The 12,820-nt window shown below is 39.2% G+C and overlaps 1 protein-coding gene across 1 annotated transcript in view; it reads left to right on the top strand.

Moving 5' to 3' along the window:
• LOC124788086 overlaps window positions 1-11,790 on the top strand; it is a 148,717-nt gene extending 136,927 nt beyond the window's left edge. The window contains exons 3-4 of the mRNA XM_047255183.1: window positions 3,235-3,510; window positions 11,367-11,790. Of these exons, the coding sequence (XP_047111139.1) occupies window positions 3,235-3,510; window positions 11,367-11,595 (505 nt within the window). The 3' untranslated portion in view covers window positions 11,596-11,790. The remainder of the gene's footprint in view (window positions 1-3,234; window positions 3,511-11,366) is intronic.
• Window positions 11,791-12,820: the final 1,030 nt, after the last annotated feature.

Raw genomic sequence — 12,820 nt, 5'->3', positions numbered from 1 at the left:
CATACAGTAACGCTACAATCCTTCCTATGAGAGAGAGGCTCAAAATCTTTTCTGGCTGAAAAAGAAATCACAAGACAGGGCATAAAGAAAAGTTATTACATAGTCACATTACAAAGTAATACATTTAGGCCAGAGACTTTCTAATACTGTGAGTAAAATGTTTGTCCTGCAGTACAAAATAAGTTGCTGCTTCAGCTTCATTTTCATTCTCCGATATTAATCTTCATTCACCAACTATTTGTTAAACTTGGGAAACAAAAATTGCCTATTAGAAGTAATTGTAACGTCTGGATGATACAGAAGCTCTTTGAAGTGAAAAATATAAAAAGCACACATAGTGCTCGAAATGGTTGCAAATGTATTTTTTAGTTGAATCTAAGTAAATATGTTAAAAAAAAATTTAAGGATAAGACATCTGGCCCTGCTTATTCCATGTCCCTTTCTCCTTTTTCTTAGCTGCGCATTTTGATTATAATTTGGTACTTCTGTTTTTATTCCACTTCTTGACATTAAAAGATTAGAAAATAACTTCTTGAGAAACACTTCCAAACTTTTGTTAAAATTTACATTTGTTACATTATATGTGTATTACTTTATTGTTCTCTAAGATAACAATTATTTCCCCATCATCCACCATTGGGTAACAATTATTTCTCCATTATCCACCATTGGTTTAGCCATACCACTAACTACAGTTCTACATGTAGAAACACATAGAAACACCCAGGCCAAGATAGTTAACCATGTTTTTTATGAATATTGTGGATACTGACTTATTACAGTGTGGAGCATTTCAGTGAAAAGCTCAGCTAACAAAGGTCACTGTGACAGTATACTTTACGAGAAAATAAGTGAGAAACATATAGGTGGGGTTATTTTTTCTTTGTGTATTTGTTTAAAATGAAAGTTTCCCATATTATTATTATAAGAGTAAACACTGGCCATAACAAGACAAAAATGTCAAACACAGTTGTGATGCAGTTGTCAGGTATACTGATACATTTAGTGCCGATTTGTATCAGCCATTCTATACAGATTGTTTTGAGATTGTGCTGGCAGATGAGACAGGATTTGCACAGAGTGGAATAATAAATTACCGTAATAACCACATTCGGGCAAATGCAAATCGTTGAGCAATCAGTGATGCTGGGGGTCAGGTTCATTTTAATGTCAATTTGGGAGCAGAATTGTCTGTACAGACTCCTAGGGCCATATAGTGCCCCAGACAAATTTGGAGACTGTTACTCTTAAAGAAAGACAACAGATCTGGTTTATGCGTCACTGGGCAACACATCATTTTCTGTGTTTTGTACTAAAGTACCTAGCACAAAGATCTAATGCGTTATGGATTGGTCGAGGAAGTACTGTAGTGTGGCCTTCCTGTTCATCTGATCTTACTCCTATTGATTTCTGGCTGACATTAAAGGCATTGGTATAATCCACACCCACCTGTCTACAATATGCACACATTGCAGGACTGTGCATATCAAGCATGTGACTAAATATGAGGATGGTCAGGTGTGTACCCATTAGTTTGTAATTCTTAGAGACAAAGAACTGCAGAAGGTGTGAAATGGGTGGTAATCACAATGAGTGCCTCTTGTAGTGTTGTCAAACAGATAGCTATCATAGTACAGAATGGCCCATATCTTAAAGTATTTGCTTCTGGACGCAAGTGTGTAGGACCTTTTCCTTTTCTGATCGGTAATATCTCCTAATATCATATTGTTACTTGGTTAATTATTGACCCTTGCATGAACTGAGATATTGAAGAAAGCGTTTTTTTTTTATTTTTTTTATTGAAAAATATACAGTACTTTGAGTCTCTTTATGGAATAACTTTTTCTGTTATCAGCCATAATTTTCTTTTTAATTATGTTTTGTACAACACATTTAAGGAAATAATCCCCATTCTAAAGTGTGCTTTTTGTGTGGTTTTATGACATTTATTCACAATGTTACCAATGTGCGAAGTTCTGCATTCATCTGCTGTTGTATTTAGATGTTCCTATTGTCCATATTTACATTTACAAGAAAACCTAAAGACAACAGAACCATGCAGCATCTCACACATTGGAAACATCACGAATAAGTGGCATAGAGATACACAAAAATGGATGTCAAAATCGTAATCATTTCCATAAACATGTCACACAAAATATAAATAAAAAGAAAATTGTGACTGATAGCAGAAAAACTCATTTCTTAAGAAAAAGCGATTGTTTTTGGTCACAGGGGTTCACCAACCAATTCTAATGAATAAAATTAAAAAAGCTATACTTTTTAACAACATTTAAATACTCTCTGAAAGAAAAGTACAGTGATTAATGCTTGTTTCACTAACATCAAATATTTCACAAAAGTATCAGATAGCAAGATATGCATAACCTTCTACTATCATTGGAACATACCCATGCAGGCTCCCATGCAAATCTTTGTCACTACATGCAGCAAGAAGGTGATGCGAGGCTACTAAGATAAACTGTATTTCCTTTGGACCCTACTTTATACAACTGAGATACACAGTCAACTCTAGATTTTTTTAACTAGAATGATATGTAACATTTAATGTATTAAAAGAGGATTAGGAAACTATTTCAAATACATAAATGTATTCTCATTTAATTATGCTGGGTTTAATGATGAAGCCTATGATGTTTACAGTGCAGTAGCAAATTTCGGCAATTTAGTCTTTCAATTTTAGCACATTTCACTTTGGCAAGAGGTTTTGATGCAAATACTAATAAGTGTTATATCATGGTTCTTATGATTCCAATGGCTTTCAAAGAGTGTTGAAAACAGTGCACCATTCCATAAAAAAGAACAACATACATGTTTAATGTCTCAGGTGATACAAAAGTTGGTAGCATTAACCATGTATTAAAATCCTGTTCTCCTCTTTGTAACATCATTTGCCAGAATTTGATATTGTGAAGAAAGTGAAAGGGACATTAAATCGTGTGTGTGTGTGGGGGGGGGGGGGGGGCGGGGGGGGAGGGAGGGAGTATTATTTGCCATAATTATCAGTGTTAGAAAATTAGCAGTAGTGATGATTTGTTGTTAATAAACATTAGAGAACTAGTCTGTAGTAGCAGCTTCCACAGGTTAATGTAAAGCTTCACTCGTTCCCCATCCCATAAAGCTCTTCTCTGTGGTATGTTAAAGAATCAAGTTCTCAAATTAAATCTACACCTCATCAGTGCGATGTCCTTCTGTATATGTTCTTCATTGCAGCCGTGGATCACGCTACAGCCGGACCCCATCCCGTCTCTCCCGGCCAGCCTCAGAGCTGTCACGATCAACGGTGAAGACGTCACGCACTCAGCAGTCACGGGCGTCCCGCGTGTCGCGGCGCGGTGGGCTCGTCGTGGAGACGATGGCAGCACCCAACCCATTCTGCCCCAACACACGTGGCATGTGCTGCCTCATGCTACTAATCAACCTTGGATTAATACTCGTCACCCTTGGCTTCACAGTAGTTATACAGTTCTTTGAACCACTGTTTGTGTGGTGAGTATTTAGAGAAGTTATGAAGTCAAGTTACACCTGTTTTCATACTTTCACTACCCAGTATCAAGGTCTGTCACAGTAGTTCTGAAAGAGTGTCACAGTTAAAAGATGAAAACTTTTGCAGCCAGAAAAGTCATGCCTAATTTGGTCCTCATGCAGGTTGGCCTACATATAAAGTGCACCAATCACAAATGACATTGTCTTGTATCATTCCATTGTTGTTTTAAAATTAGAAGCCCTTACCTATCCTTTCATTATTGCTTCAGTTAATGAAGTGATAACTTGTGCTGTCATATGTGCAAGTGAGCAGCAGTGCTACAAAATAAACAGTAAACGAGGTGAGAAAAAATTTACAGTCTGTGCAAGAATATGACCCAGATTCTGAGCTAGCAGCACAATCCCACAATGAGACAGTTATCTATGAGATCATTAGTAATCAAATAAGTTGTTTGTAGGGATTTGATGCAACTGCACGACTTAATGTTTTGAGTGTGTCAGTACTGTGGGACTTTATGCGGCAACAGAGCAATATAATTTAAGTTTATTTTATTATTGTTTAATTAAACAGTCATTTACCTCATATAGTGTTAAGTTTACTATCATTGTTTATCTAAACTAAGATACAACGATAAGTTTACTCATACATGTTTACCTTGGCTACATAAAGACATCTATTCATTATATGTGTACAAAGTACACCCACTCGTGTTATGAAAAACGGGGCACCTGCTCAACAGTTAATGAGCACAATGGACAAAAAATTAATCACCATGAGGAGACATCACACTAATACTGTGTAACACCATCTGTAGGTTTGATAATGCCTGCAAGTCAGTGAGGGAGAGAGTCTACATGCTTCCTCAGGTTTGTCATTTTCAAATAGAGCCACTTATTTATGATTACATCCTGTAGATCTATCAGATTGCATGGATGTTGACTGCTAGGTTTTGTGAGATTCTGATTAGTTGATTTCCTAGGACAGTCAAAATGTCTCTCGTATTCATCAAACCAGGAATGTATGCATGCGGTCCTGTGAACACAGCCGTTGTCGCTTTAGAAGGCAGGAGTGTCCACAGCATATGCATCACAAAGATGTAGAAGAAAGGGAACATTTTATCACTTGACTGTTGAAATAAGCATCCTGGTTCATGTCCATTGTGAATGGGTTCAACGTATGGTGCCAAAAACATCACAGAGCTAATACCAGCCTCAATAACATCCTCCACAAACTGTAGTTTAAATGCCTCAGGGGCAGCCAGTGCACTTGGCGAGTTACGCCAGAGCCAAAACTGACTTGTCAGACCACACTATGCCTCCTGCCAACTTCTGTCCAGTTTATATTCATTGGCCTATTGAAAATGTGCAGCTTTATGTGGTGCTATGAGTATTGGGCTTTTGAGAGATGCCTGGGGTGAAATACCGATTGCAAGCAGTATTTTTTGAAGAGTTTGCTCCAAAATTGGCACAGATGGAGCTGAATTCGTTGGCAACAGTAATTCTTGTCAGGTTTAAAATCAGTTGTCTCGACAAGGCGTGAAACTCATCTCTGGTCCTGCTGGTTAGGCTCTTTTTACCACCACTGATCTTAAACTGCGTTATACAGCTACGAGGAGTAAACCATTCCTTGTAGATACATTGGACAGTTCACTTTGATACACCAACAAATTAAGCAACTTCATTCTCAGTGTGGTCTTGGGAACATTGAAATGCAGTAATTTATTTTTGGAATTGTGTCATTTCACCATATTGCCCAGTCTTACTGCACCAATTCCATACTACTGACTAGTACATACACTGCCTGCCAAAACATGTGAAGGACGCATAAGGAAAGGAGGAAGTGAATGAAAATTCATGAGTGGAGACGATATGTGATGTTATTTCAGCAATTACAAAATTGAGTCAAACGAATGAAGAAATTGGCAGTATGAGTCCACATACCAGTATGATGTTGCTCACCTATGTGTACACACTGATTCGGTTAGGGACGGTTTCAGAATGCCATTGTATCCTCTCCTGAGGCAAGCTGGTCCACACCTGTCGAAAAAGGTCCTTGATGTTCTGGAACTGATGTCTGATTGGTTCCATACATTCTATCGGGGACAGACCAGGAGATCTTGCTGGTCACAGAATACCTCGACATTGTGCAGATAGTTAATGATGATGTGTCGTGTTTGGATGAGCATTGTCCTGTTGAATCATGGCATCACAATACTGTTGCACAAGAGGTAACTCATGAGGACACAGGACTTCTGTAACTTCCCTCAGTCTCTTCCAGCTGTAGCCTGAAGTCATATTGGTGGCTCCACACACAATAATTCCATGAGTAACACTGCTGTTCCTCTCTAAAACTTTGAAGGATTGGGACCTCTCTCCAGGTCACCGTCATACTCACCAACAGTGGTCATGTGGAGTAATGCAGAACTGCGATTCATAGCTGAACACAATTAATCCTAATCATCAGCAGTACATGCATCCTGATCACGGACCAAGAGAGGTGGCACGATGATTAGCACAGTGGACTCGTACTCAGGAGGACGATGGTTCAAACCTGTGTCTGGTCATCTTGATTCAGATTTTCCCTGATTTCCCTAAATCATTTCAGACAAATGCCAGGATGGTTCCTTTGAAAGGCGATGGCCGACTTCCTCCCCCGTCCTACCCTAATGCTATGGGACTGATGACCTTGATGTTTGGTCCCCTCCCCCTAATCAACCAGCCAACCTGATCATGACACCACTCCAAATGCAGCCATTCGTGTTGTGGTGTTAGTGGTAGGCTAGACATAGGATGGTATTTATTACTCTGGTTGCTGCCAGTCTTCAACCAATCTTTCTGTATGACAAAGGATGTTGAAGGGAGTCCATTACTTGTTCTCAGATGGAAAGTGCATACATGACTGGGTTACACTGTGCTTGGTGCACAATATGGCAATAAATCCATTACAGTGGTCAGACTGCATCAACCAGAACCTTGATGATGAGTATGCCTGCCATCACATGTCCATGCAGTCTGTCATTGGGCCGCTGTCACATCCAAATGCCCCACTGGATACTGCATGATTCAACTGGGAGTCCAAATAAAGATCCACAATAAGGGTCCCCTCAAACCTTGTCAGATGCTGATAATGTCATCTCACACAAGTACGGGCATCTCCGTTTCCTTCACAGTAATCACTCAACACCTTACAACGTTCATGCCTGTTGTGTACCCTGCCAGGTAACAACACTAAACACAAACAACACTAATGCACTCTGGTGTCCATTCTACCTGTCAGAGGATTGCAACTTCTAATCATTTATGTACCAGCCGAGGGTTTGTACTAGTTGAAATTTTGTTGACATCTGTCTTCTGGATGCTTCACTTTTTTTGTCAGGCAGTGAACATAACAATTGATTGCCATGCTGTAAGTCAGCAATTGAATGTTGCATGACAACTCAAAATATGAAATGTATTCACAGTTGCGAATACAAACAACAACATGCATGTTCAAAGGAACACTGCATCATGCTTCTTAACAACACGGGCACCGCAATATTGTACTGACCACTTAATACCAGTTCTACACCAACCTCAACACTCCACTGACCAGTGTGTTCTTTGATTGAAGTGAGCTCATTACGGACAGTTGTGGAGAGATTGAACGAATTTCTCTATGTTACAACATTCTCCCCCACTTAAAGATGTCCAACACAGTGGATGCAAAATGCTGGGTTCCTACAATGAGTTCATTCCACCACAGTGCAACAGCCCAAATATTTTAGTAAGTGTGATATCACAGTTAATAACATTTGTTTCACAAACACAGAGTTAGGGATGAACGTGCAATTCTGAAGAAAGATTATTTATTTTTCAACCTAGTTCTCTATCCAGAAAACGGCCTTTTCCTGAAGTGCCAGCCATCTATTTTCTAAGCCCTCCAAAAAATAAGAGTGCTCAAGTTCTCTAAATTCCACCTATGCCATAAACTTAGCCTTAATCAAACAGATTTGTTTGACCTGTGAGCCATTTCTTGCAGTGATTGTGCTGGCCGAATATGGAGGATGAAACAACTACGAGGGTTGGAACTTAAATAGTGGCAACTATTTATTCACAACCAATACAAAAGAGTTACATGTTTGCACCTGTTACTGTTCTTCAAAGTAGCCACCAGCGTTGTGTAGAACCTGTTGCCAGCAATGCGGAAGGTGTAGTATACTGTTAGCACAGCCTGTTCTGTTGCTGGTGCGAATGGAGTGGTCTACTGCCTGTCGAATCTCTGGAACATTTCTCAAGCGAATGCCACGAAGTGGTTCCTTCATCTTCGGAATCAAATCAAAGTCACAAGGACTTAAGTCCAGGGAGCACAGTGGATGGTGCAGTACTTCCCAGCCCCATTGACTGAACAGAGCAGTCACAGCTTGCTCTGTATGTGCCTGCGGATTGTCGTGCAAAATGATGGGTTGCGCAGAAAGTGTCGCTGCTTCTTTTGCAAAGCTGGTCTGGTCGCAGATGATGCTCCAAAAATGAACAGTAATACTGTACTTTGATAGTCTGCAGTGGAGGAACGTAGTGCATTAGGATAATCACAGTCTTACACGAGAATCACCATAACTTTAGACCACTCGATTCGCACCATCAACATAACAGGCTCTGCTAACGGTATACTATGCCTTCCACATTGCTGGCAATGGGTTCTACACAACGCTGCTGACTACTTTGAAGGACAATAACAGGTGCAAACATGTAACTTTTTTGTATCGGTTGTGAATAAATAGTTGCCGCTATTTAAGTTCCAACCCTCGTATTTATGAACTTCTGCTGAAACAACTCCTAAGGAACATGCTGGTATGTTCTCATATCGAAACAGCACCTTCTTTTCCAGCAGCTTCCTGTAATTCCTTGTTGAATTAGTCTAACATCTCACTGTAGTGTTGTCCAGTAGTAATTCTCATTTCAAGTCTTTTGCATCCCAGAAACTCATCACAATAATTTTCCCAGTCCACAGGGTCCTCTTCGGCTTCTTTGGAGCAGATTCATAAGATGCAATCACACATTTTGACTATTGATGATTTTGACAATATAATGCTAGAATTATGTCTCATTGACACAAAAAGTTCTTCAAACCTCATTTAAATTGCTCCTAACACAGCTTCGAAGTTGGAAGCCACACCTGCTCATAGTACAATGTTAGCTATGATGGCATTTATGAGGCTGTTTCTTATCTCAAACTTAAGCGAAAAATGTATTGCCATTCCCGTTGACACATGTTTGTACTCTACTACTCCTTGCACTTTTGTTCATCAATCAGCAAGAAACAAGCAGTGGCTACTTCAATGTTGCATTCAATAACCACATCTGCTGGTCTTGAGGGGTGATCCAGATTGAAAAATTTACGTCCAACAACATTTAAATTCCTAGAACCAAAGTCTAACTTGTCATTAATGCAGAGCTTTTGGGTGTGACATAATACTGAGTAATGAAGATGCCACAAGACTCGAAGCACCATATTGTTACTGCCCAAAACATTTTGTACTTTGCATTTCTTCTTCCCCACATACAGTTTGTGCCTTACTTAAGTCGATCATTTTCGTATACGTATAATTCATTACCTGCAGTGGATTCTGAGTGATGGGAATGTTCTGTTATTCGCATGTCTTCTTCCCAACACGTAGTACATGCCAATCTGGTCATTATTACATTCCTCCTATTTATTAATCCTCAGTGGGCCAAGTTAGTACTGGCTTGAGTGCCGAATACATTAAGTCATTCGCCATATGCAGCTTGGGCTGAATCTGCATTGTTCATAAACTTCCACTTCATTTCTCCCAGATATATTTCACATGTTATGCTGTTTCACTCAGTATGGTTTCTGCCATATGGCAAATTGCAGGCTTAACCATGGGCATTTCCCCAAGCTACGGCAAGTGGCTTGAATGCACCAACCAGCAGTTGCCAACTTTACATCACTGCTAATTGCCACTGCAGAGCGGGCACAACTATTGTGTGTGTCTGTAGTGTATGATGTGTGGCCAGGGGGGAAGGGGGTACTACTTGTGTTCTTTATTGCATGTAGGGTGTTTTTGTGTGAAAAATGATGTTGAAATAGACAAAGGGAAATCAATTACTTTGGTACACAAAGGCCTATTCTATGAGACAAATGGGACAAGACTACAGACACAAAGATTGCAATGCCACAATGAATGCCTCGAGGGAAGGTAAGTATGCATTGAACTTTATGAACAATTTAAGGCCTTAGACAAAGGGAATTATGCATACAGCGAGTTGTGCAATAAAAGATTTCAGATAGGGTACTTTCATCAGAGTCCAAATGAAAGTACTGATTTTAACATTAAGCTCTTGCCAGGTCATAATGACGACATTTTTTATGCGAGTTGCAAGAAAAGCAATCTTTCTGGAAAGAATGAGTACCACAGCATGACTCACATAAAGTACACTAACTAAACACTCAAGAACCTGAGGCAGCCTTATCATTGATCCGTAACGAAACATCATGTCCCCTTACTCTGAACACATACAGATATGAGTGTCTTTCCAAGATGAAAAACTTTTTCAAACCTTCAGATACATTTTGTACATCATAACATACTGTCAAAATGCAACGAACAGTCAGTTACGCGGCATCATTCTATGTTTGTGACTCAAATGCTCATGCTTGACTAATGGTGAGATAAACAATGATAAGATAAGGCATTCATTGTGAAGCTGCTATCCTATCATCTGTGAAAAATTCAATTTTTTAGCAAATACTTCTTTTAAAATAGTGTGAGAAATATTCTGGTGCAAAACATTATGTGAAATGAAAAACCAAAATTTTACTTCTTCATATGAAAATTAATAGATGTCTTAAAAAGCTATCTCCAGTATCAGATTGGTATACTTTCATTTACATACAAATATTTTTATAGCAAAGACACGGGATGCTTCTAGCTTTTGGATCTGTCACTTAGACAGAATGTTTGAAGTGTCAGCATTAAATGTGGCACAAAGAAGTTTACTGAATGGTGGAAACCGTATTGTGTGAAACAGGCCCTTCTGCTGTGGATACAAACACTGTATGTGCAAGTGAGTGATGTGTCAGAAGTGTATGTCACCAACATAATTAGTTCGATGTGCTTACATTTCTTGCAAAGTGTCAGTTCTATTGTACAGTTAAATTATGTCTGAACTGAATGGAGAGTTCCATTGTATGAGTCATTATACTATCAATATTAGTTTATGTCAACAATAATGTACTAACTTGTCTCATTGGATACCTAATGCAACCTTTATGCAGTGGAAAAGAAGCAAATGGTATGACTTTTTCACAGAAGAGTCAAGAAATAAAACAAAATGTGATTTGTGTCAACAACCATACTCAGAGCAAGTTTCAAACAGATATTTATACAGAATAACATTTAGTAATTAAACTAAAAAATATTTTGTAACATCTACCAGTCTCAGCAACACCGAATACATATAGTACGAAATTTAGTCGTTCCTTTACAGCCTTAACTGATGGTGAAGGTTCAGCGTAAACAGCCTACAGTTTCACTTTTACCTCATCATTCAATTTCCCACCCAATCATGTCACTGAATGATACTGTAATGGCTGCTAAATCCATCTTGACTTACAAATCTGTGTCACTTTTGTTTTAGCTTAGTTTGTTGCACAGCAACATATGATGGTAACACCGGTTTTGTGTAAGATGTGACATATGTTGAAAAACATGGGTACTTGTGGAACCCCCCCCCCCCCCACCCCCCCCCCTGTATTGATTATAATTTTAAGAAACTGAATAAATGTCTCTACTTTGTACACTGTTGATACATGTAACTTGTGAGTACAACATATTTACTGTTAAATTCTGTTTTTACAGGATCTTGGGGATTGTATTTTTGGTGTTTGGGTTTGCCACCCTGTTTGGAAGCCTGGTCTACTGCGTATATCTGTGCAGGGATGCTAAACATCCAAAAGATGTAAACCTCGAAGATCTCTACTGGACGCATCACTGGCAAAAATCGGTAGGCACGACAGATGTCCGCAAGAGCGACCCAGACCGTTACAGCGACCGTTATTCCGTTGGCAAGTACAGTGACAGGTACTGAAGACGACAGAAGTGATTATTCCGTCGAGCAGTCTGGTGGAAACTGCGTGGTAGTTGTGGTGTGCAAGGTGTTGAGAAGAGGACACTGTTGTATAACTTTTGGTGCTAATGTAGTGTAGCAACTACAATTAAAGTGTAAACTAACTACTGTATTTTAATCCAGCTGACTGTTTACATAATAATTTTGTTCCACTAATGCGACACTGGTGTCAATGATGTAATTCTCCCCTCTCCTCCTAAAGCCTGAAAGTTTACCTGTATTGTCTTTATTACATATATCACTTGTATTTGACTATAACAATGCTGGACTGTCACATTTGCAGTGATGCTTCGATTGATATAGTTGGCTGCTTTGATGTTATACAGACAAACAATGAAACTGGCCACAATTATTAGTGAATGATGATACAATCATAGCTACAAGTGTATGTGGGAGGCCAAAGAGGCTTGTTTATTAACACAGGAGCAGTACAGCCTAAAAGCAATAAGTGTAAAAAAGTAACCTTGGACCATATAGTGGATGTTAGCGGATGTGTTGAGAAATAGGATACATACAGAAATAAGAACTTCACACACACACACACACACACACACACACACACACACACACACACACTAATGGAGAGAAAACTATACCTAGCTTTTGGAAATGTTAACTCCTTGGGAGGGGGTGGGGGAGAGCGATAGGTTACTTAGAAAGTTCCCACCTGTTGTGAGGACGAGAGGAAACAAAGTGAAGGAAAAGGAATCAAAGAGAGAGAGAGAGAGAGAGAGAGAGAGAGAGAGAGAGAGAGAGAGAGAGAGGGGGGGGGGGGGAGGGAGAGAGAGAGTAGGAGGTCAAAGACAGAACTTTGGCAAGTGCCGATATCTAATGTACTATGTACTTCAGACAGAAAGTTGAATATGTACCGCGTATCTTTTTTGTGGAGATTACTTAAAACATCCATACTGCAGTGATGTAAGCCTGTTATTTGCTACCCAAAAAGTTTCCAGTAAATTCCTATTCCATTTTCACTTTAATGTGACAGATAAAATATCTCATTCAAGAGATTTTTATGCAGATTCTTTGACTTTGTATATGTTTGTTCTCTGATAATAACTTCATACGTGTGCAAATATTGTTACAATAGACTTTTGGTTACTAAATCATGACAGATAAATAAAGCAATCCTTTAAAAAATCATCCCTTTACTGGTAGGACTGAATGTAGATAAGCAGAATGGGCC

Source organism: Schistocerca piceifrons, chromosome 3 (assembly GCF_021461385.2).
Source record: "Schistocerca piceifrons isolate TAMUIC-IGC-003096 chromosome 3, iqSchPice1.1, whole genome shotgun sequence".
NCBI classification, from domain to species: domain Eukaryota; kingdom Metazoa; phylum Arthropoda; class Insecta; order Orthoptera; family Acrididae; genus Schistocerca; species Schistocerca piceifrons.
This window is presented reverse-complemented; position numbering and strand designations above follow the sequence as displayed.